At 40.7% G+C, this 21312-nt stretch overlaps 4 protein-coding genes across 7 annotated transcripts; 1 reads left to right on the plus strand and 3 right to left on the minus strand.

The window, feature by feature from the left end:
• Positions 1-1572: 1572 nt before the first annotated feature.
• Positions 1573-3299, minus strand: acyp1 (acylphosphatase 1, erythrocyte (common) type). Its single transcript, XM_033641936.2, has 3 exons — positions 3223-3299; positions 2937-3024; positions 1573-1973 (listed from the first exon to the last, which is right to left on the minus strand). Exons 1-3 carry the CDS (start codon positions 3282-3284, stop codon positions 1758-1760), a joined length of 366 nt encoding a protein of 121 aa, XP_033497827.1. The 5' UTR covers positions 3285-3299; the 3' UTR covers positions 1573-1757.
• A 529-nt stretch (positions 3300-3828) lies between these two features.
• On the minus strand, positions 3829-6847 carry LOC117266653 (uncharacterized). The gene is made up of 2 exons (XM_033641935.2): positions 6575-6847; positions 3829-6477 (listed from the first exon to the last, which is right to left on the minus strand). The coding sequence occupies exons 1-2, from the start codon at positions 6747-6749 to the stop codon at positions 5273-5275; spliced, it is 1380 nt and encodes a 459-aa protein (XP_033497826.1). The 5' UTR covers positions 6750-6847; the 3' UTR covers positions 3829-5272.
• Positions 6848-8093: 1246 nt separating this feature from the next.
• LOC117267182 (uncharacterized) lies at positions 8094-11545 on the plus strand. Its single transcript, XM_033642911.2, has 2 exons — positions 8094-9670; positions 11297-11545. Exons 1-2 carry the CDS (start codon positions 8366-8368, stop codon positions 11399-11401), a joined length of 1410 nt encoding a protein of 469 aa, XP_033498802.1. The 5' UTR covers positions 8094-8365; the 3' UTR covers positions 11402-11545.
• A 60-nt stretch (positions 11546-11605) lies between these two features.
• Positions 11606-21311, minus strand: nek9 (NIMA related kinase 9). Of its 4 annotated transcripts, none has more exons than XM_078175033.1 (23): positions 20556-21311; positions 18328-18505; positions 18177-18232; positions 18023-18093; positions 17814-17919; positions 17571-17702; positions 17354-17464; positions 17149-17213; positions 16988-17038; positions 16685-16877; positions 16108-16252; positions 15823-16023; positions 15624-15670; positions 15372-15533; positions 15174-15282; positions 14920-15081; positions 14672-14839; positions 14541-14594; positions 14245-14432; positions 13670-13828; positions 13451-13555; positions 13313-13366; positions 11606-13217 (listed from the first exon to the last, which is right to left on the minus strand). In XM_078175033.1, the coding sequence occupies exons 1-23, from the start codon at positions 20739-20741 to the stop codon at positions 13044-13046; spliced, it is 2877 nt and encodes a 958-aa protein (XP_078031159.1). In that variant the 5' UTR covers positions 20742-21311; the 3' UTR covers positions 11606-13043. The 4 variants fall into 4 exon arrangements, with proteins under 4 accessions (XP_078031159.1, XP_078031158.1, XP_033499136.1 ...); XM_078175032.1 differs by having other exon boundaries at positions 14535-14594; XM_033643245.2 differs by having other exon boundaries at positions 15174-15285; positions 20556-21309.
• Position 21312: the final 1 nt, after the last annotated feature.

Consider the following 21312-nt stretch of genomic DNA (forward strand, 5'->3'; position numbering starts at 1 on the left):
TTTAGTTTCTTTACACTGGCTTCCCATCAGGCTCAGGATTCACTTCAAGGTACGTGTTCTCACATATAGAGCCCTCCACGGTCAGGCACCTGAATACATTAGTGATCTCCTCCATCCATATATTGTCAGTAGGTCCCTTAGGTCTGCAGACCAGGACCTACTGGCTGTCCCACTCCAGACTCAAAGGAAAAGGTGATTGTGCCTTTGAATTGGTGGCTCCAACACTATGGAACTCTCTTCCATTAGAAGACTTAGTCTGTCTTGATTGTCTGTGGTCTCTCTCCCAAGACCCATCTTTTAAAAAAGGCCTTTGTCCCACCCAAAATTGTCTTGTGCTTGTTCCCTGGTATGTTTCTGTTTGGGCCTCAGTAGCCTGTTTTGCTCTATGCATTACTTTGTTTTTGTTGCTTTGTTTAATTTGTTATATTGCCATTATTTTTTCTTGATTGCACGTTTTATTGTTTGATTGTGTGATTGTGTGATCGTATTTTGTGAAGCACTTTGTGAATTTCATTCATGTAAAAGGTGCTATATCAATTTTTTTTTTTTAAATGTATTAAAAAGTGGAAAAACTAGAATGTAATATGAGTAGCCTAGGCTATATCGTTGCTGATTGTTATAGTTTTTGTAAAGTAAAAAAAGGTAATCAAAAAGTTATCATAGAATGTCATAAAGTCATTAAAATTGTTATATTATAATATGTCATCAAAAAAAAGTCTTCACAAGTCATAGTGAGCAATTTTCCTGCACAGCCAAAAGCCATAAGCTGGCTGCTGAAAATGGCACTCAGTCATCAAATCTTTAAAAACCCCTGATCTAAGATTTTGGTTTCAAAATGTACCAGAATGGTCAGTTTAGCCGTTTCTTAAAATTTCTCCCAGGGGGGTGGGGGTTCACTTAAGACCTAATGGAGGTTTGGGTTGCTGAGAGTATTGTTACAGCCGTGATGTGGGCAACCATGTTAATTCTTATTAATCCCTCCAGATTCCATTTGTGGGCCATGTTATATTTTGTCTTTATGTACTGCCCTTTCTTTCCTACATAAACGTCAATATGTCCAAGGTGAAAAGGTGTACAGGTTTTACAGATTTATTTTGCATGCCATGTCTCCTCTCTACCTCAACAAGTCTTGTTTGTTAGGCCTGTGAATTCATCATGACAGTCTTCACAAGAAAACATCCCTAATTAATCAAATTAACACAAACTGAAATTAATTTGACTCTAATTATTTGGTTGTATTGTCAGTGTTTCTGCACAGCCACCAGCAGAGCTCGGTCCTCTCCAAAGGAGGGCAGCAGCAGCATTCTGATGATTATTTAGCCATTCATCAGGCTCCCCTCTGAATCCTTCACTTGGTCTTTGTGGGGGCTGATGAAGATGGTGGCGACAGATTGCAAGGTCATACCATTGCCTGTATGCTCAGCAAGATGTCTGCTGGACTCTGGTTTGTTTGCAAATGTCCCCTTCAAACAGATTTACAGTCTGTTAACAGGCTCTGCTAAATAATGTGGTCGCCTCATCAAGTATATCCTTTTTTGCTGTTCTTAGAATAAAAGTCAAACATTGTGAAGGCAGCTGAAAAGAGTTTCCATTTATTAATCTAATTCCATATATTGTAGATGTTAAGGATATGTAATATCAACACATCTTTTCAGTTTCTATACTTTAGCTGCATTCCAACCAAGTAAAAATACTAAATAAATAAACCATCTGTGTCAAAGTTAGCAGGCTATTACAGGCACAATCTCAGGGTAATTTTATTTTACTACTTTAAAAGATGAGTGTTCAAGGCTATCCACTGTCTTCTCATTCATGAACTCTGCCTTGATTATGCGTGACTGTGGGCTCCCGGTGGATTTCAGCCATTCTTGCATTTGTGTCACCTTGCTGCGCGGGCCTTGAAGCTGCCCCTGAACGGTTCCTGCGCCTGTGTTTTGGACCCATCCCACCAGGCCAAGCTTCTTCCCTTCTGCCTGGAAAATGAAACATTGCATATTAGAAGATAGCAGAGGAGGGCTGCTGATGGAGAATATGGCTGTGATGGGATACTGGGAGTGGAATTTTAGTTACATAAGTTGTACAGGATGAGTCTTTAACAATGTGAAGAGTTTGATCTCTAAGCATTATATACAGGACAGCACCTGTTTGTCTTTCTACAGCTAAAAGAAATGAGTTTGAAATGTCACAGCCTTCATCAGTACATGATGTTTGAACTCCATCTGCAAGACTGTGAGATGCGTTTGAAAGCTCCAAAAAATGCACTAGTGAATGAACCTTGAGATACTCATTTCTTGCCTCAAGTTTGACATTTTAGCCATTGCCATCTTGTTTTTTGGAGCCAAAAGTGACCATATTTAGACAAGAGGGTGGCATAGTGGCAGAGCAGGGGGATGGGTATGACTCAGACTGTCGCCATGCCTAGCAGACAGTCTTTCACCCAAGCGACCCTGCCCTTAAATATACACAACTTTGAGGCTTAATAAAATGTTAACGGGAAAGTTATATAGAAATTCACCCCTGTTCAGTTGTTATGAATGTTGAAATTAGCTATACAGACCAAAACCATTTTTTGTACCTAGCTGTTTCTCTCTGCAATTAAATTAGGCATTTTAACATGGGGTCTATTGGGATTTACTCTGTTTTGGAGCCAGCCTCAAGTGGCCATTTGATGACCTGCAGCTTTTGGCATGTCTGCATTGGCTTTATAGTTCAGCTTCAGGGCTGAAAAAATAGGCCCTAACCATTTTTTTTTGCTTTATATTCACACCAAATTCAGGTATCGGAGCCAATGCAATGAGCAAACAGCTTGGAATAGCGAGTTTCCTAAGCAAAATGCGTTTTGCACCACCCCCTTCTCCTTGACAAGTAAAGTACAGTCCCTAACACTGAAACGACTAGTCATGTGTAGGCTAACTTTGTGTCGCTGTCAAACTCACTTGAGTGTATTTCCGAAAAAATACACCTTGCACTCTGCCAAATATTTCATAATCCACTGAAACCAGGTCTTCTTCGGACATAGTGGACCTAGAAGAGGAGAAACAAGACACTCCTTGGTGCTGTGTTGTGTCTAAGGGACCCATGACGCATCGCGTGGCTACGTTACAGCTACAACAACCTAGTTCAGCACTATTTATTTAATATCAAACTGCTTCAGCCTGGTTAATTAACATATCTAGCTTCCTATTCATGCTGTATGAGCTAGCTCTCTGTCTGTCAAGTCACCTGAATGTCGTTAAGATGCCGACGACAATCCAGCTCCACAGGATCACTCGCTTTTGAAACATACGGGACTCCACTTCCGGAAGTGACGTACTGTGGACGTTCATGCAGTGGACCAATCGGAGAATACCCGAGATATTCGGTTTCTAGGCAACGAATGTAAACGATGGGGAAATGAGTCGTTATCAGTTATTATGACTATCACCCACCGAGTGGTTTTATAAGTAGATAGCTAGGTTAGCAAAACTCAACCTTAATTCAGACGACATTTAAAAGGTCAGTATGTGTTTGAAAATGTAGACGGTGTTTTTCGTGGGTAAAATTTGTCAACTACAGATGAAGTACTAAGTCTAAAGCTCACTACATTTTTTCTGACTATGACCTCTATCATTTGGCTAGCAAATGTCAGCCAAGAAATGCTACGTAGGCAATGTTTTGTTAAAACATTACACTGTAAAAGTTTTTTTTTTTTACTCCTTTTATTTTTTGGTATTTTTGGAGTGGAACATCTAAAGATGGAGCTACACTACATTACAGAAAAAGTACATCTGCCATTAAATGTGGTAAAGTATAATTATATGTGGCATAAAAGGAAAGTAATCAAAAATATCTCAGAACTGATGTTTTTTTTTATTAGATGTGTTCAAGATTTCATATAGTGTGGGATTTACATGCAATCTTAGCCACCTGAAGACATCAGTGTTGTCTGTAAATGCAGTACTTACATGTAGTTACATTCATTATCATCATCATCATCATCATAATAATCATCAACATAACTGTACAAAGCTTTATTGTTAATATACGTACATGAGATTTAAAAAGACAAAGGACACTGATCACTAAGTTACTAGTCATTCAGTATTCATTCATTCATTACTACTGCTTAGGCTCATCTACAATTTGTGTGTCACCTCTAAACACCCAAACTTAAAAAGTATACCAGGTTCATGCAATTACAAAATATATATTATATATAAAAATATGAAATTAAATAACAAAAAAACAGTTGGTAGAATGACAACATAAGTGACCAAACACTACTAGAGACAGGGTTTCTCAGCCTCAACATGAAGAGTTCACAATCCACTGATATAACTTAAGTAGTGTATAAAAATGTTATCAATAATAATAATACTAATAATAATACTAGATTAATTCAACAGGTCAAGCATTTGTAGTAACTACTAACTCTTTGTGCAAGAAGGGGTTTTTAAATATTCTCGAGATTATGATTGTTTTAAAGAAATACTGTTGCGTATAACTTGAGCAAATTGGCTTGATTTCCTTTAAAAGCACGGGAAAAAGGCTATGAGCAATGAAAGGAGAAATGACCCAAAAACTTAGCAAGAAATTAGTAAAAAAGATAAAATTAAAAACAAGGAAATTAGTAAAAAAATAAAAAATAAAAATAAAAATAATAATAATAATAATAATAATGATAATAAAATTCAAAACAAACAAGGAAATGACCTGGAAAGAGTCCTTAAAAAATATAATAATTCTGTAACATGATTATAAATTTTAAAAGTAATTATATAGCTTTTCCTAGCTTTTTTCCCCCAATTCTTTAAAAAACACTTCCTAAATCTTTTTTTTTTTTTCAGTCTGTGGGAAATGTCACACCAAGTTGCTCATCATCTTTTTACCCATGTTTTTGAAAGAATTTGCACCTATTTGCACAAGGCTCAAAGGTTTACCATTACAAGAAAAGTGGTGTTTCAAAGGGTTAAACTTGATGGCATTTCTGATGTACTACTTCCATATACTAAGATAATGTGACCTCTTTTGAATGTGATATTGCACATAATTAATTACAGAGATGTAGTGATTGCAAAAGTGTATTGAGTAGGTCAACATGTTTCCACTGGAATTTCAGCTCAGTGGTTTCTCCCGTGTGTATTTTGATCCTCAGCCAGGAGCTTTTTAAAGTATGAGTCAGACTTTTCCCAAAAATGCTGTAATTATGTAGCTCCTCACTTCTGTTGGTTTTTGTGTGTTTACACCATGAACATCTAGGACTAAATTGCCTGCCACGTAGTAAAATACAAGGCTACATGCTTGCATGCGTTTTTATATGCCTTGCCAATTGAGATGCATCAAAGTAGCTTTTCCCGCAGGTCTTGCAAAGGTACGGCTTCTCACCAGTGTGGGCTCTTCTCATGTGGACCAGCAAGCGACTGTTATATCTGAAACCTTTTCCACATGTTTTACAAGAATAAGGATTCTCACCTGTGTGGATTCTTATATGAGCCTTCAATTCCGACATCCGAATGAACCTTTTCCCACAGGTGTTGCAAGGATACGGCTTCTCACCTGTGTGGATTCTCGTGTGGGCTATCAAGCTACAGCTAAGTCTGAAAGCTTTCCCACACGTTTTGCACAAATGTGGCTTCTCACCTGTATGGAGTCTTACATGACTCTTTAATTCAGATGTCCGACTGAATGATTTCCCACAGGTGCTGCAGAGATACGGCTTCTCACCTGTGTGTGATCTCATGTGGACTGCAAAGTCGCTGCTAAACCTGAAATCTCTCCCACATATTTTGCAAAAATATGGTTTCTCACCTGTGTGAGTTCTCATGTGGTCTATCAGGGTACTACCACGTCTGAAATCTTTCCCACACGTTTCGCACGTAAACGGCTTCTCACCTGTGTGGATTCTCAAATGTATAGTCAATTTTGACTTACACTTAAAAGCTTTCCCACATGTGTCACATTTTAAAGACTTTTTACCTGTATCAGTATTGAGTTGAATATTTGACATAGTAGGGTTGTATACAGTGTTACTGTGATCTCTGCTTTTGTGATTACTTTTCTTTGGTTCTACATTTCTGGTTGATCCCAAGTCTCCTTGCTCTTCTCTTTCCTGATCTTCGCTCTCGTCTACATGAGAGGTGTGAGCAAAGAGCTGGTGGTCACTGTTTGGTTCTGGTACAACCACAGAGCTTATAACTGGCATGTAGACTACAGACTGGTTTTGTGCTGCACTTAGAGTGTAATCAGGATTGAAGTTCAGAGTCTGTTCATTACTGTGGTCACTTTCCTCATCAGGAGTCCACACAAAGGCATCAATCTCCTCCTTCACTACAAGCTGCTCTCCCTCCTGATTGGTGCAGAGCTCCTCCTGCTCCTCTTTAATCTGAGGGTCCTCTTGGTCCAGACTGGAGCTCCTCTCCTGAGTACAGAGCTGCTGGTCATCGAGAGCCTCCTCCTGCTTACAGGCATGTTGCTGTGGGAGCTCTGGATGGCAGACATCTGAGCAAATAAACACGACAAGCATTTAAACCACCAACATCCCATGTGAGCCATACTGCTCTGCTGGTTCTTTAAATAACATGAGAGTTCTACACACCTACTCTGTGTAATTTTACTTCGGGTTTCCAGTCGGTATCCAACAGTCTGCGCTGACGGTCGATCTCCTCCTCGTACTTGACGATAGTTTTCTTAAAAACCCCGAATATTTCCTCAGTAGCAGCAGCAGTTAGTCGCTCCCGGAGAAACTCTCTAAAACACTGAGCTGAAGACATTGTTGCTTCATTAGAAATTAAATAATTATCAGCGCTACGAGTACAACATCACCTCCCAGCTAATTACATCCATAAAGCTAATGCTGCTAGCGCCTGTATTGTTTACTTCCGGTGGATGTCACACTGATAAGTTCCGGCAGCGGAATGAGTTAACCTTTGGTTCTGCCTTCATTTAGTTAAAAAAAAGTTCAAAATAATAATAATAATTTATTACTACTACTACCACTACTACTACTACTACTACTACTACTACTACTACTACTACTACTACCACTACTACTACTACTGATAATAATTTATTTTATTTTAATTTAATGTATCTATTTTTTTAACCTGGTTCACATGCTGGTGGATAGTTTAATAACTGGGCATCATATTTAATAAGCTTACTATATCAGCAAACTAACTAACCATCTAGTAAAATGTAGTGGCCTACAAAGTACAACATTTGCCTGTGAAATATGGTAAATTAGGTCACAAGTGTTTGAAATCCTAGCTATTATTTATGGGAAAATTTGTCAACCACAGATGGAGTACTAAGTTGATAGCACCTTGTTACATTTTTTTCCTGACATATCATTCAGTCAGAAAATCCATATCCATATTTATGATGCAGGCATCACAAAGGGGCCCATTTGTAATGTTTATGTTGTCAAGTTAGAAAATGTCTATAGGCTTGCCAAAAGAAAAGAAAAGAAAAGAAAAATCCGCTCAAAATCCTCTTATACTTGCTTGTTCTAGAGTTTTCCATCGTATTACATGGTCTTCATCAGTAAATAGGCTTAGTTAATTTGTCATGTAGCCATAGACGTTTGCAACATTCAGAGCACTTTTAGGATTTCTCCAATTACATTCATACTTCATTAACAAACTTCATTTTCTGATTACCTTTGAAGAATATTTGGGAATTTAGGAGAGTCTGTTTCAAGGATTTAATGAACTCAGTGGTGTGTCAGTTAGGACAGATGAGCACAAGCAGTAGGTTACAATTCACTCTTTTATTTTAAGGTTTGAGCTGGTTTTCTAAAAACAAAAGAAGACAATAAAGAATATTAAACTAGACATCATGATTCCTGATTTGTTATAATTAACAATCAACCAAAGGTAATTTAACTTCATCAGTTAATAATGCTGTGTAATCTGGTTGAAAGCTACAAAACGTGAGTGAGTGGACCTAGAGTAGTCAACGGCTGTTGTCTTGGTCAAGGATTGATTTCAAGTTAAACCTGTACAATGGAATTTATATTTTTAGCCCATGCCTTCATAGATTTTATCTTACCAGGCTGTTATTTGTTCTGACTTTATTTTTTTTCTATGTTCAGACAAGAAGCTAATGAACTGGAATTGCTTGGGTAACTTGAGACTGACTTGGGACTTGGGGTAAGTTGATTTAGTCACACCTGTGCTCCTTTTTCATGCAAATACTTAAACACTGCAGATGCCAGCTTTGTTCCAGCAACGTTTCCTTTTTTTATTCTTACTTTATTTTTGGGCTGTTTCTTTTTTCCTAGAAATTATACAGGGAAAAAAACTCAGTAGCTGGTGTGGAGAGCTTGAATGACTTTCATAAAGTTCTACAGAACAACAGCACAGCCTGAAAGACAACAGATGAAGTCATGAACACATACACAAGAGGAAGACCTCAAGGGCAGGACAACATTGCAGAAAAAAGACATGGAAATGTTTATACTCAAGGACAAGATGGAGTTGTACCTGGGAGGAGAGAGGATGGAGCAGACAGGCCATTTCCAAACAAGCCTGTCAGCCACAGACGGCCTCTAAACCCTGGGAAACAAGACTCATTTAACTTGTATGATTTGGACAAAAAAACTATTACAAAACAACCAAGAGGCCAAATGCCGCCCCGAGGACATGATTCAAAGGACATCAGAGAGACTACTGGATCCCAGCATCCAAGAAAACACTCTCAAAGACAACCTAGCGGAGAACTGGAGATGGCCAAAGCAATTCATGCAAAAGAGCTCATGCTACAAGAGAAGCTGTGGAGCGTTGAGGAAAAAATTAGACAAAAAATCCAAAGAGACACCGCTGTCGGTTGTGACCAAAGGAGCGAGGAGCAGAGGCTCGACAGGAGACAAGCAGAGAGGGGACACGCTCAGACAAAAACCAGGCTGTCTGAGCAGCAGAGGAGAGAACCAGTGAGAAACAGAGAAATGATGATGCAAGAAAGAAGACAGGAGGATGTGAGACAACATAGGAAGAGTCAAGATAGGAGGAACAAGGACAGAATGAGGAATACACACGAAGAAGGATGGAAAAGAGGGGAAATAGACGTTGCACAAACAAAAGGTCATAAAGGAACTCATCAGATCACAGATCCCAAGCAAGAAGAGAGTGGAGAGCTGAACAAATCAAAGTGGGAACATACCAGAAGAAAAGGAGGGGATGAAAAAGATAACAGCATTTGGGGGGAGACAGGTTTGAGGTTACAGGATGGCGCAATGAAAGCAAAAGAGAGAGAACAAAATACAACCTCTATGACTGAAAAGAAATACACGGACAGGACAAGTAAGGAGATGTTTGACTTAGACGTTGAACGAGACATGCCTCAAATGAATCAACAGAAGACTCCTCACAAAGCTACAGCAGAAAACCACAGAGGTGCAGGAAGAAAACTGTCTGAAGGACCATCGTCTCCACCTGTTTCTCACCCCTCTCACTTCAGCAGACCAGAGAAGGAGGAGCTGAGACAGGAAGACGACCGAGATGCCAGCCTCCAGCTTCTTCCTTGCAGAGTCTGCAACAGAAAATTTGCAAGTGAAAGATTACAGAAGCATATCCAAGTCTGTAAAAAGACGAAACAATCACAGCGTTCAGTCTTCAACTCCTACGCTAGTCGGACCAAGGGAACCGCCATAGAGGAGTTTTGGAAAACCCACAGCAGATCCAGGAGTCCAGAGGTAGGCCAGTTACATTTTGGGCTCTTTTAAAAGGCTGCCCTACCAATTTTTGATCACTTGTACGTCAATGGAGCATTGTTTTTAAGAGTGGGTCCCACATTACACAGTCTGCTTTACAAACTGGGGATGTAATGTTTGAAAGGCGTTTGAAGAGTCTGATTTTTAAGACCTGCAATATTGCCCCTGCCACACCACCCTTGCATATGACTAGAGTGGGAGAAAAAATCGATGCAGCATAGTATCGCGATATTTTTGTGTGGCAATATTGTATCATCACACAGTGCCAAGTATTGATTTTTTTTATTATATAAAATTAATCAATGCAAAAAATGGCTGAGATGAGATGAACAGACACAATTTTTTTATCTTATTAGATAATACAGATGTTGACAGACTTTTGGGGGATATAATTTACAGTTGAAAAAGGGTAATAAATCGCAATAATTCTTGTCGCAATACTCAGCATATCGCAACATATCTAAAATCACAATATTACTGTATCATGACTTCAGTAAAGTGATAATATCGTGTCGTGGATCCTCTGGTGTTTCCCGTCCCTACATATCACCAATTAGTTTAGCAATACAACCCGACCTGTCTGTAAGAGATCTGCAGTCCAACATACCATGAGTCCTTTAATAACTATCCATCTATCCATTTTCTAACCCATTATCCTCTTGGGGGTCGTGGGGGGGGGCTGTAGCCTATCCCAGCTGACACTGGGTGAGAGGCAGGGTACACCCTGGACAGGTCACCAGACTATCACAGGGCTGACACATAGAGACAGACAACCACTCACACTCACATTCACACCTATGGACAATTTAGAGTCACCAATTAACCTATCCCCAACCTGAATGTCTTTGGACTGTGGGAGGAAGCCAGAGTGCCCGGAGAAAACCCATGCTGACACGGGAAAACATGCAAACTCTGCACAGAAGGGCTCACGCACCCGGGAATGAACCAGGAACCCTCTTGCTGTGAGGCGATAGTGCTAACTACCACACCACCGTGCCACCCCTCCTTTAATAACTACGTACTGTTAAAATTATTTGGTAAGGCAGCATGTTTAAAGTGATCATTTTGGGGGCATATTATACATGAAAAATTATGATAATATAAGTTACAGTGGGGGTAAATACAATTGAATTAATATTTTTTCAACTTATTCTCATGATAGCAGCACATCTCCTCAGTTAACATCTCTGTTAGTCACAAACCTGACCGAAGGGACTCTCATATTCCAGCTGGCGAAGAAGACACAAACACACGTCAATAAATTAAGGATTAATACATTTAAATATTATTCCCCTTTTATTTAAATGTATTTATCATCCAACACCAGAGATCCATTTTCACCCAGAACTGAATGCGAAAATAAAATTAAGACAACATATCACCCGTTTATCACCTTTTTTGTGGCTTACCCACTTGGTACCTGTAGGTAACCTACCCAATGCAAGTCTCCAGCCAGGGAAGATACTTTTGGTTGCATTATGGGAAATGTATGATTCAGTTTCTTTGGCTTGTCTCATACTAGGGGACTATATGGAGGAATTTAATGCTAAATGTATGCTTTTAAATAGCATGTACTATTTTTGATGTATCTCATGTCTTTCTATTTAGGTTTTAAAGAAAAAGAACCCAGGACACTATCACAAGTCAAACACAAGGAACCTGCAAGAGGGTCGACTCCCAGCTGGAACCTCTCAACCAAAACAGTCCAAGTGAGCAGGTGACCAGAACTGATCTAGACACTTTGGCCCTGGACCATTGGAACAAGAAATCAGTCACACATCACCATCTCATTAGTCACTGCCGTCCCTAAATTGTTTGATTTAAACTCTTGTAAAAATGTTGTTACAGATCTCGTCTACATTGTTTGAATATACTCTCAATCTCAATCAACAAAAAGAAATATTGACGATACACGCATGACAAAAGACAGCTGTTTTATTTATGGCTTTTACACGAAGCGTGAAACAACAGTGTGACTGTGAGATAACTGTTTATACAACTGGTACATCTCCACAATATTTGGTTAGCTGCTGAAAAAAATAAACCATATTTCTAAATGCTGTTGACACACTGCATAAAATATTCACAGAAGGCACAGCATTGTCATATTTGCACTAATTTTGGTTTCAATAGCTTGCTAAGGCACTCTGGCTACATTTAACACTGCATTTTACTGCATGAATATACTGCCAGTGTTATAATGCAGACATCTGACAGCTCAAAACTAGGACAAAGGGTTTTACACACACACACACACACACACACACACACACACACGTGATAATTGCACAATAAACCAATGGACATTAAACAAACAAAAAAAAATGTAATTGCTCTGACAAATGATGCAAAATACAGCAAAACAAAAGTTCAGAAAGTACCAAAGACAGAAAAAAAGGTTAAAAAATGCACTGAGAAAACATTATAGCTGCAAGTTCAGCTATATCAGAAATGCATCCACGTTGAAGGAAAACTGTTCAAGTGTTCATACATGTCACAAAGAGGATAGACCTACGTGTGCTGCCCCAACAAAGATTCAAGAGTCAAAGAAGGCAATAAGAAAAAGTAACTAAATATAGCTGTTAAAAAATGAATCAGTAGTTTCATGTTTCACACAAATACTTTCATACAACAATAAAACATGCAAATTAAAACAAAACAAAAAACATATATATTTGCATGAAATATTCAGATTATGTTTGTAATAGCTAACATGTCTGATAAATATAGGATATTCTGTATTTGGCACATTTAACTTTTTAGGAATATCAAAAGAAATGAAAATAATTAAAAATAAAGTGATACAAGTATATTTTCATATGAGACAGCGCCACATCATCAACATCCTGGCGGCCCATCACTCAACAACTGACAAGAGGAAACCTTAATCTTTGGCATTAGCAAACCGTTTCCATAGTTTTCCTTATTTTACCTGTTATTTGTAAAACGTGAGGCACTAAGGACTGAAGCCTCGATGCTGACATCACCTAAAGTCAAAAATACCACCAAAACATAAACTTAACATTCACATTGCAGAGTAACACTATGATGATTGTCTCTCACGGGTGTCAAGGACCGACGCGTCATGTTGAATCCAGCCAACATTCCAGTCTGTGAAGAAACTAGCTAGATCACTGCACCCAGGTGAACACACGTGTGCAAGGTATTATACAGTATTCTGTAACAGAATGTCATCATGCATCCTAGCGCTCTGTCAAACATATATACCGTATGTAACCACCGTGAATGGCACAAGGCTGCACCCTCTGCTGCACATCTGACCGGCTTGATTAATTCAATATGTGCTCAGAGTTTTGACACTTCTCCCATAATCAGGACATCTGCAGGTTCAGTCTCACACGCTGGCCCCTGCAGGTCGGTTTGTGAATCCGCCTCCTCGCTCTCCTCCGTCCCCGGGCATACGGGCATCAAGGGGATGGTTTCTGTTATTGTCACAGCCTGGTTCCCGTGGCGTTGAACGATTGATTGCAGCCCAGAGCCTTTCGTTCTCCTTCTGCTGCTCGGTGACCTAGAGGCGGCAGTGATACATGCTGTTACTCATGCACAAAGCTCAAAATCATCACTTAGGCAAGCAGTCAGCTTTTGGGAAAAGAAATTTCTCACCTGCTTCTCGAGCATCTGGATCCTCATCTCCTGACGAGCGACCGTCTCTCGCAGCTGCAAAAATAAGCTCTTCTGTCAGATACTGTGGTAAAACTGATTAGATCATGATTTGCAGTGCTGAGAGCGCAGATGTGATACCTTTGTGATCTCACTACTCGCTTTGCAGCATGCACCTGATTCCCCTTTTTTGCAGACGTCAGCGTCCTCTAGTCCATTGACTTTATCACAGCTCATTCGCTTAGTCTGGGAAAACAGTGGATGTGCTTCAAATCGCAGTCTAACACAGTATAAATATCAATATTGTGAAATTCCGAAGTGTTTTACTTGGAGAGCATAATTCAGCTATGTTGACATTACCGATAGGCCTTTCTCAGTGCCGGCTGCTGCTGCAGCAGCCGTTAGCTCTTTCAGCTCCTCATATGGTAGAGTGACACTTTGGGAGTAAGAAGCGAGCTGGTCAGGAGTGAATTGCTCAGGGTCATCTGGCATCGGGATGAACTCTGCATTCTCAAGCTCCTGTTGGATGAGAACACTGTGAGCCAAACAACTGTGTCGTGAAGTCACGGTTATTTATTTCAATTTATTTAGCCATCTGTCCGTAGACTGTTGTCCTCCATAGTGCTCTGTTAGCAGCAGCGTGGATTCTGCTCAGCACTTTCATCACTGTGGATCTGAAGTTGTCATTGTATGTCGCGTTCAAAGACACTGTGATATCCAATTTGGGTGGCCAGAGCAGCTTAACTTTGAAGTGGAATCATATTTCAAACCACTTCCAAATGTGGTTTGGATCCAATTTGCAAAAATCGCATTTCATGTGTTTTGCTGACAAGACTTTCTAAACTTAATCTGGATGTGCAAAAAACAGATTTGGGCTGGCAGTCTGAACAAGGCCAAAGGTTTCCTTATACCTTGGTGCTTTCATGATAACAAACCTTTCTAAGCCAGAGGGGGCAGGAGCTGTCCCCTGTCTGATTTGCCAGTGACATCATCGGGGTCTCCAAGAAACACTCCTCTGTATTATCCTCCATTGTGCCACCAAGACCCCTGAAACGACACTCTGTCTCTGAACCAGGATCCATGTCCAGATCCACTGTGGATGTAGATGCCTCCTGGCCCAGTCCTGCGTATATGACACACGTAAACAATGAAGTCTTGCAGGTGCAAACGTAGACTTGTTATTCAAGCAAAATACACAAATTAGTGATCAAAGACAAGAATTTACCACTACCGACTGATAGTCCACTGCTGTTGGAGCGAATAGTCTTGGAGTTGAGCACTTTCTCTGCAAAGGACAAAATATATCAGACAGCTGGTTCCCGCAGCAGTACACTGTGCAAGTGTCTGGTAGTGATTACTAACCCATAATGATAATGGTGTGCCAACCACGGCAAGAGAGGTCCGGTACATGGTGGAGGGAACCAAAGATAGGCCTTGGCATGGCAGGGCATACCTCTGAACCAAACCCTTTGTCAGCAGGCATCCCAAGTCGCCCATTTCCTGCGTTTCCCCATGCAAAGATGTGATTGTCTGCAAGAAACAAAAAAAGTAATGATAGATCCTCAGGACCAAAAATCTATGGCTTCTGGATGCACATAAAAACCTCTTACCCTCAGTTGCCGCGATGGTAAAGCCGTCTCCACAAGACACTTTGGTCACAGTCTTCCCTCCAAAGGGTCCGACAAGGAGCTGGACACCCTGGTGTTTCTTGAAGTCCTTCACACCCAGCTGCCCATACTTGTTGCAGCCAAAGGTGATCAGGCGACCACGTACTGCAAAGACAGATAATGTGTGACATTGATGTTTCTTTGAAGTGGTGACAATTTTCACTTACAAGAGAAATATCAGCCTCTTTTTACAGTACCATCAATGGCAGCTGTGTGGCTCTTCCCTGGAGCTATGGTTTGAATTTTGAAGCGTGCCAGCTGCTTTACCAAGGTCAGTGTGGTGATGTACGGGATGCCCTGGTATCCCTGCTGTGTGGTACAGAAAAAAAAATATATGTAAATGGCTGCAACATGCCCAACAGTATCCATTATTACAGTCTTGTGTAACCCACTACCTCTCCCGGGTGGTTTTTGAGACCACAGATTCCCTGATTCAGACCAAGCTTGTTGAATTCATTGTTTCCACAGGCCAGGACTTTGCCAGTTTCTGTTAAAAAGAAGGTTCCATCGCTGGCACATGACACTGAGGAGATGGTAGCGCCTTTAGGGATCGTCACCTGAGGAAACCAGGAAACAGACAGTGCTTTTGAAATAAACAGCTTCAAATAACAATATCATGTTGCTTCAGACAGGGAACAAAAACTTACTTGCATCGGAGAAGAGAAGTCATCCTCACATTCCAGGCCGAGACGCCCTGTAGCAGGAAAAACAGAGCAATTTGTGACAGAAAACACTTAGTGTGATTGTGTATTAAAAGGGCCACTATCTCCACCTGCTGGCCGCCGTCATAACAGCAAAAACAACCTGACAGCTCAGAGCATTACTAAATGTAGCAACTCTACGTACCGTACTCTCCGCAGCCCCAGGAGTAGATGTCCCCATTCTGAGTCAGGACCACCACATGGTTGTCCCCACATGAAACCTGACGAACAGGCCTCTCCTCAAAAAACTCCAGAAGCACTGGCTCCAAAATCTCCACGCCGAGCTCACCCTCCACGCCAATGCATCCGTAATAGTCAGACCCAAACATGTACATCTGGTCCTCATCTGCAAAAGCAGCAGCAGCAGGTTCAAAAATTGTGTTTTTTACAGGAAAAGGTTTCCACTCAAGTTCCTGCTTTCCTCACTCACCGGTGATGCAGGCGGTGAAGTCAGCCCCACATGCCACCTGCCGTATTGCCTTCCCCTGTAACCTCTCCACCCTCCTTGGCTGCCGGTACGAGGCCTGGTCTCCCTGCCCCAGCTGGCCCACCATCTTGGCTCCACCTTGGACATTCTGAAGAGAAGATTGGGAAAAGCTCCTTGAAATGAAGCACAAGAGCAACTGGATCCAGTTTTTCCTTCTCATACCCCTTTTCCACCAACATGAAACGGACTCTGTTCCAGTTCCAGTTCCTGCACCTAACGTTGAACCTTTCTGAGAATTTCGACTGATAAATAAATTGGTTCAGATACTAAAAAGTTGGTTCCCAGCTGGAACCAACAAAATAGCAGGTTTCCCTTGATCTGAAGTGAGAACTGTGAAGACATCAGTGGGTGTGTCATATTCTGCACATCCTTACTTACAATTATTCAGCTGAAAACTGGTGGAAACATGGACTTGCTCACTGGATAGCACAAAGGCTCCGAGCATCCTGAACGGAACCGGGTCAAGAGCTGAAGCTAATGTGGAGAAAAAGGGGTCTCAGAGTGATGTATTACTACTCACAGCCCAGGTATACAGTTCCTTTTCCACTGTCACCACTGCAAAGTGACTCTCCCCTGCACACACATGTTGGGCACTGCTGCCTCCTTTAAAAGTGTCAATTTTCTGAGGGGTGAACTTCCCTCCCCCCCAGAAGTACACCTCCCTGGAGCGTGTGGTCACCACAGCAACGGGGGTGTCAGTCACTGTGCTCAGCCTATGGTGCAGACAAGACAACAGATCTGTTAAATACTAAAAAAATCTTACTTAAGGGACAACAGGTAGGCTTTCACGATGGAGAATATGAAACAAGTGTTGAGAACTTACTTTGGTTTTTTCATTGCTGAATTCAGCAGGGCAACTCGTTCTTCAAGCTCCCTAACAGAGAATAAAGTTGTCAGTGGATTGTCAGGGGTGTTTTTACTTTGTTGCACCCTACAGAATCTAAAATATAACAAAACCACATTTTCCCCTTTTAACCAACTCACTGTCTACAGCAAGAGATGAATGGCTGGTCCAGAATCTGGTCAGATGTAGGCCTCTTGGCAGGATCCTGCCACACAAAAAGATCACAGGAAGTTAACAGGGATATCCCTCAGAGAGTCCAGTTTTTTGTATTATCTCTGGCATGAAACCATATAATTTCAGACAATCTGGCACAACACCCCTCTCTGATTTATTCCCCTCACTCACTTGATCGAGGCACTCGTACACCAGTTTGATCAGTGCAGGTGAATAAACCTCCGAGTTCACTTCCATAGTCCAGTTGCCCTGGACTATTTTCACACAGAGGTTCAGAGGGTTCTGATGGACACAAGCAGCAATATTAGTTCATTCTGGTGGTAAAAAAATTCAATTTTTTGATTAATGTGAAGCAATAAAGCAACATCAAGCAAGTTAACAAACCTACCGTTGCATCAAATGTTCGTGTAAGAGCCAAGACTTCAAAAAGTACACAACCCATGGCCCAAATGTCTGATTTGAAGTTGTACTTCGCCCCCTGGCACAATTCGGGTGACATGTAATATGGAGTTCCCACACACTGCATTTACAGAGGAGAAGAAGAAGAATGTAAGTGAAGGTGAGAAAAACATATTTACCAAATCTCAGCCAGTCTGGTTAAAGATGCTATAGGAACACAATCACAACTCACAGTCTCTGCCATTGAAAACTCAGAGTCTAACTTCTTTGCAAGGCCGTAGTCACCAAGTTTGATAAGGTCAGTCTTGGTGAGGAAAATATTCAGAGTTTTGATGTCTCTGCAAGAAAAAGGTAATAGTTCCATTACCAAAAAATACTTGAAACAGATTTTAAGAATGCAGATATGATCAATAAGGGCATGAAAATGTGCTGGACTTTTACCTGTGTAAGATCCCAGCCTTGTGAATGTGGGACACTGCTGACGCAATTTGGTACAGGTACCAGATGACCACCTAAAGAAACACATTAAAGGTGACGATATCATAGAGAATAATCTGTTAGGGTGAAATAAAGCCATGCAATGTTGCACTCATACCTCCTCACTGAACAGTTTCCCATTCTGGTGGTTGATTTTGTCATACAGATTCCCTCCTGTGATGAGAAGGCCATTTAGCATTCTGTCACACATGAACAGCATTCAAACTAATCTCCATCAAATCTACAAAGTGGACATGACATTCACCTACCATTACAATACTCCAACTCGATAAGCAAGGTGTTTTTATCCATGAAGTGGTTGAAGTAGGCTATGATGTTGTTGTGCTCCAGGATGGAGAGGATGCTGATTTCGTTCATGACATCTTTGCGCTCCTTTTCGGAGAGCGAGTTCAGGTCCACCTCCTTCCATACCACCAGAGAGTTGTCCTAGGGACACCAGAAGGGAGATGCCATTAAATAATACAAGTGAGAGACTAAAATTAGCATCCAGATATGTCCCTCCAAATGACAGTATGTGCAGGTTTACATTTCTGTGCAGTCCTTGTTACTGCTGCTTATAGAACAGACAGACAAGGAAATGTTCCTAGTAAGGGTGGGGAAAATATTTGTGTCGCCATACTGTATCAATACACAGATGCAAGGTATCAACTTTTTTTAACATATAAATTATAAATTAATGAATAAAGCTAAACTTTTGGTAGCCTACTAGAAACATAAAATCAGTTGCTCTTTCAATCCACTACATACATTTTGCTAAAAAAAAAAAGAAAATGACTAAAGTGAGATACTGTAAAATTTCACTTCTTCAATTAAAAGCCTAGTCCCAATTTAACATCCAGTCCCTTTTACTAGCCTGGTATGGCTACACATTTTGACAAATAAACGCCTGTCCCAATTAGACACCTGGTCTGGTTGCTAGGCAGTTACATTTTTTTATAGAAGTTCTTTGAATGTATAAATGTTGTTGTTGGCTAACTCAAATTAATCCAAGTTGTGAGTCTTGTTTGAACAGGATAAAGAGGTGTTGTGTCGGTATGCCGGGGGCTGTAATCCTCGAGTGCTGTAACTCACTCTCTGTTGCACTGTCTGTCGGAGCTGGATCAAATGATTGATTGATGATTGATTTATTATCTGAAGCCTCATTTTTCAACAAGTTATATTCATACTGGTTTAAATAAAAAATCAGATTATATTTTCTTTTTTTTTGCTGAGCAACTGTTTTATGTGAAAGAAATTTAAGGCCTGTCCCTACAGACGCCTGTCCCAAACAGACCTAATATCAGTGATTTAGGCAAATAGTAGCCCAGGCTACTAATTGAAGTTTATCCTACTAAATAAAACAGATGTTGACAACGTTTTCCGTCAGGCGACAAAATTAGTGATTGTGATAATATCGTATAGTGGGGCCTCTGGTGATTCCTATCCCTACGTCTCAGGTTAAGAACAAAAACTTTTATGCAATGTAATTGGTTCAGAGTACATTTTTTAAGTGATAGGTAGCATGAAATGGTCTCCAAACACACGCACTACAGTATAACCACCCAAAAGGATAACAGGACAGCCTCCTGAGACCCTGTGTCCTCATATGAGGACATCACATTTTGGGTTTACTTCATCCTACTTAACTCAGACCTGTTGTCCTCATTCGTGGAGGCTTTTTTGTGCCATCTAGTGGTAGTAAGAGCACAATACACTAATCCATGTCAGTCTGCAGCCAATATCGAAACAAAAGTGGAAAAGGTCCAAATCCGGATCACATTTTATGGTTATAACTTGTTTATTCATGATTAATAATGTTTGTAGTTTGATATGGCAACAAAATTGACCAATTTTAGCAACAGTAACAAGCTAAGACACTGTTAATTAGGAAGTCCTAGTTTGAGGACATTGGGACTTTATTATTGTCTTCTTTGAGGAGTTTGGGACTTTATTGTTGTCTCATTTGAGGACTCTGGGATGTAATTATTGTCGACAGTGTTTAGTTCTTTAAAATAATATGTCCTACTGATCCCAAATAGCTAGGAGGATCAGGTCTCAGGAGGATAAAGAAGCAAACCACAGGACAGTCATTTATCTAGTTCTCACTCAGGAATTTCTCACAGGGGTATGGAAACAGAGGAACAGTGAGCAATTCAGTAAGCAAGACACATCCTGCATAGTTCATCATAATAATCCAACTAGAAAACAAGATGTAGCACGAACAGCAAGACATTTCTGAAAGATTTAAGTAGTATGTTTCATGAGAAGCACTAGTTTCAAATCATTTCTGACTGAAACTTCATGCCTGTGCTGGGAAAAGTTGTGGGGACCTTGTGAACTTGAACTAGACATGTTTTCCTTGCCCTGCTGTTGATGGTAAAGTGGGTACATTTAAGGAGCACTTTCAACAACAGTTTTGATGAAGTAAAGTCTTCATTGCATGGCATAAGTGCCTTTTAAACATTAGAAAATATGCTATGGCAGAAATTGAACTTACCTCTGTTCTTCTGTACAGAATCGCTTCACCAAACGCCCCCCTCCCGAGGATCCGGATAGGAATGTAATGCAACTTCTCCTCTTCGCCATTATATGTGCCCAAGGCTGATCGCTCACTGACCACAGACCCGCCGCCCAATTCTGAATTGAGCGAGTCGAAATGTCTTTCATATTCCCCCAGTGACATTTCTGTTTAGGGACTTGTTAGCCAGTGGCAGTGATGGAAATAACCCCGAACAGGCCTAACGACAACTCTTTCAGAAAGACTCCCCTAAAAAAAGCGCACACACCTCTAACGTGTGACCCGTGTCAGCAAACACGGAGGCCTGTCAAAGTAATACGTTACCAAATGTCTCGAAGGCACTCAACGCACAGAATGAACGAAAAATACAACGTAGCAAGATACGAGCAAATATAGTTGTTGCACCAGCGTCAAGCATGACACAACAAAAACAAGGACCATCAGCCAACTTTTTGAAGTGTCAAAATAAAAGGTGTATCGCTGAACGTGGTGTTGTGTATTTTACGCTGAAAGGCAAGAGGGCGCATTTCCGGTTACAGCGCTCGTTAGTTTGGGTTAGCTTGATTTAGCTAACACTTAACTTAGCAGGAAGAAAGTAAAGAACTGCGATGAAATCCTGAGCTGCCGTGGCAATGTAAATATAAATCTGCATGACAAACACACGACGAATATTTAAAGTGAGTTAGTTTCGTCTGAGACTCGACTAAAGGCGCAGCAACACATCGGAAACTCCTCC

Source organism: Epinephelus lanceolatus, chromosome 15 (assembly GCF_041903045.1).
Source record: "Epinephelus lanceolatus isolate andai-2023 chromosome 15, ASM4190304v1, whole genome shotgun sequence".
Taxonomy (NCBI): domain Eukaryota; kingdom Metazoa; phylum Chordata; class Actinopteri; order Perciformes; family Serranidae; genus Epinephelus; species Epinephelus lanceolatus.

What these genes read in the sequence shown, in the direction of transcription:
- acyp1 (XM_033641936.2), bottom strand. Translation starts at nt 3,284, where the DNA reads ATGTTTCAAAAGCGAGTGATCCTGTGGAGCTGGATTGTCGTCGGCATC. An exon ending in GGCATCTTAACGACATTCAG is followed by an intron (nt 3,025 to 3,222) that starts GTGACTTGACAG and finishes CTCCTCTTCTAG; the next exon opens with GTCCACTATGTCCGAAGAAG. An exon ending in TTTTTCGGAAATACACTCAA is followed by an intron (nt 1,974 to 2,936) that starts GTGAGTTTGACA and finishes TTCATTTTCCAG; the next exon opens with GCAGAAGGGAAGAAGCTTGG.
- LOC117266653 (XM_033641935.2), bottom strand. Translation starts at nt 6,749, where the DNA reads ATGTCTTCAGCTCAGTGTTTTAGAGAGTTTCTCCGGGAGCGACTAACT. An exon ending in AGTAAAATTACACAGAGTAG is followed by an intron (nt 6,478 to 6,574) that starts GTGTGTAGAACT and finishes TTATTTGCTCAG; the next exon opens with ATGTCTGCCATCCAGAGCTC.
- LOC117267182 (XM_033642911.2), top strand. Translation starts at nt 8,366, where the DNA reads ATGAACACATACACAAGAGGAAGACCTCAAGGGCAGGACAACATTGCA. An exon ending in GCAGATCCAGGAGTCCAGAG is followed by an intron (nt 9,671 to 11,296) that starts GTAGGCCAGTTA and finishes CTTTCTATTTAG; the next exon opens with GTTTTAAAGAAAAAGAACCC.
- nek9 (XM_033643244.2), bottom strand. Translation starts at nt 20,741, where the DNA reads ATGTCACTGGGGGAATATGAAAGACATTTCGACTCGCTCAATTCAGAA. An exon ending in TCAGCAATGAAAAAACCAAA is followed by an intron (nt 16,878 to 16,987) that starts GTAAGTTCTCAA and finishes TCTGCACCATAG; the next exon opens with GCTGAGCACAGTGACTGACA. An exon ending in TACCATCGCGGCAACTGAGG is followed by an intron (nt 14,840 to 14,919) that starts GTAAGAGGTTTT and finishes TGTTTCTTGCAG; the next exon opens with ACAATCACATCTTTGCATGG.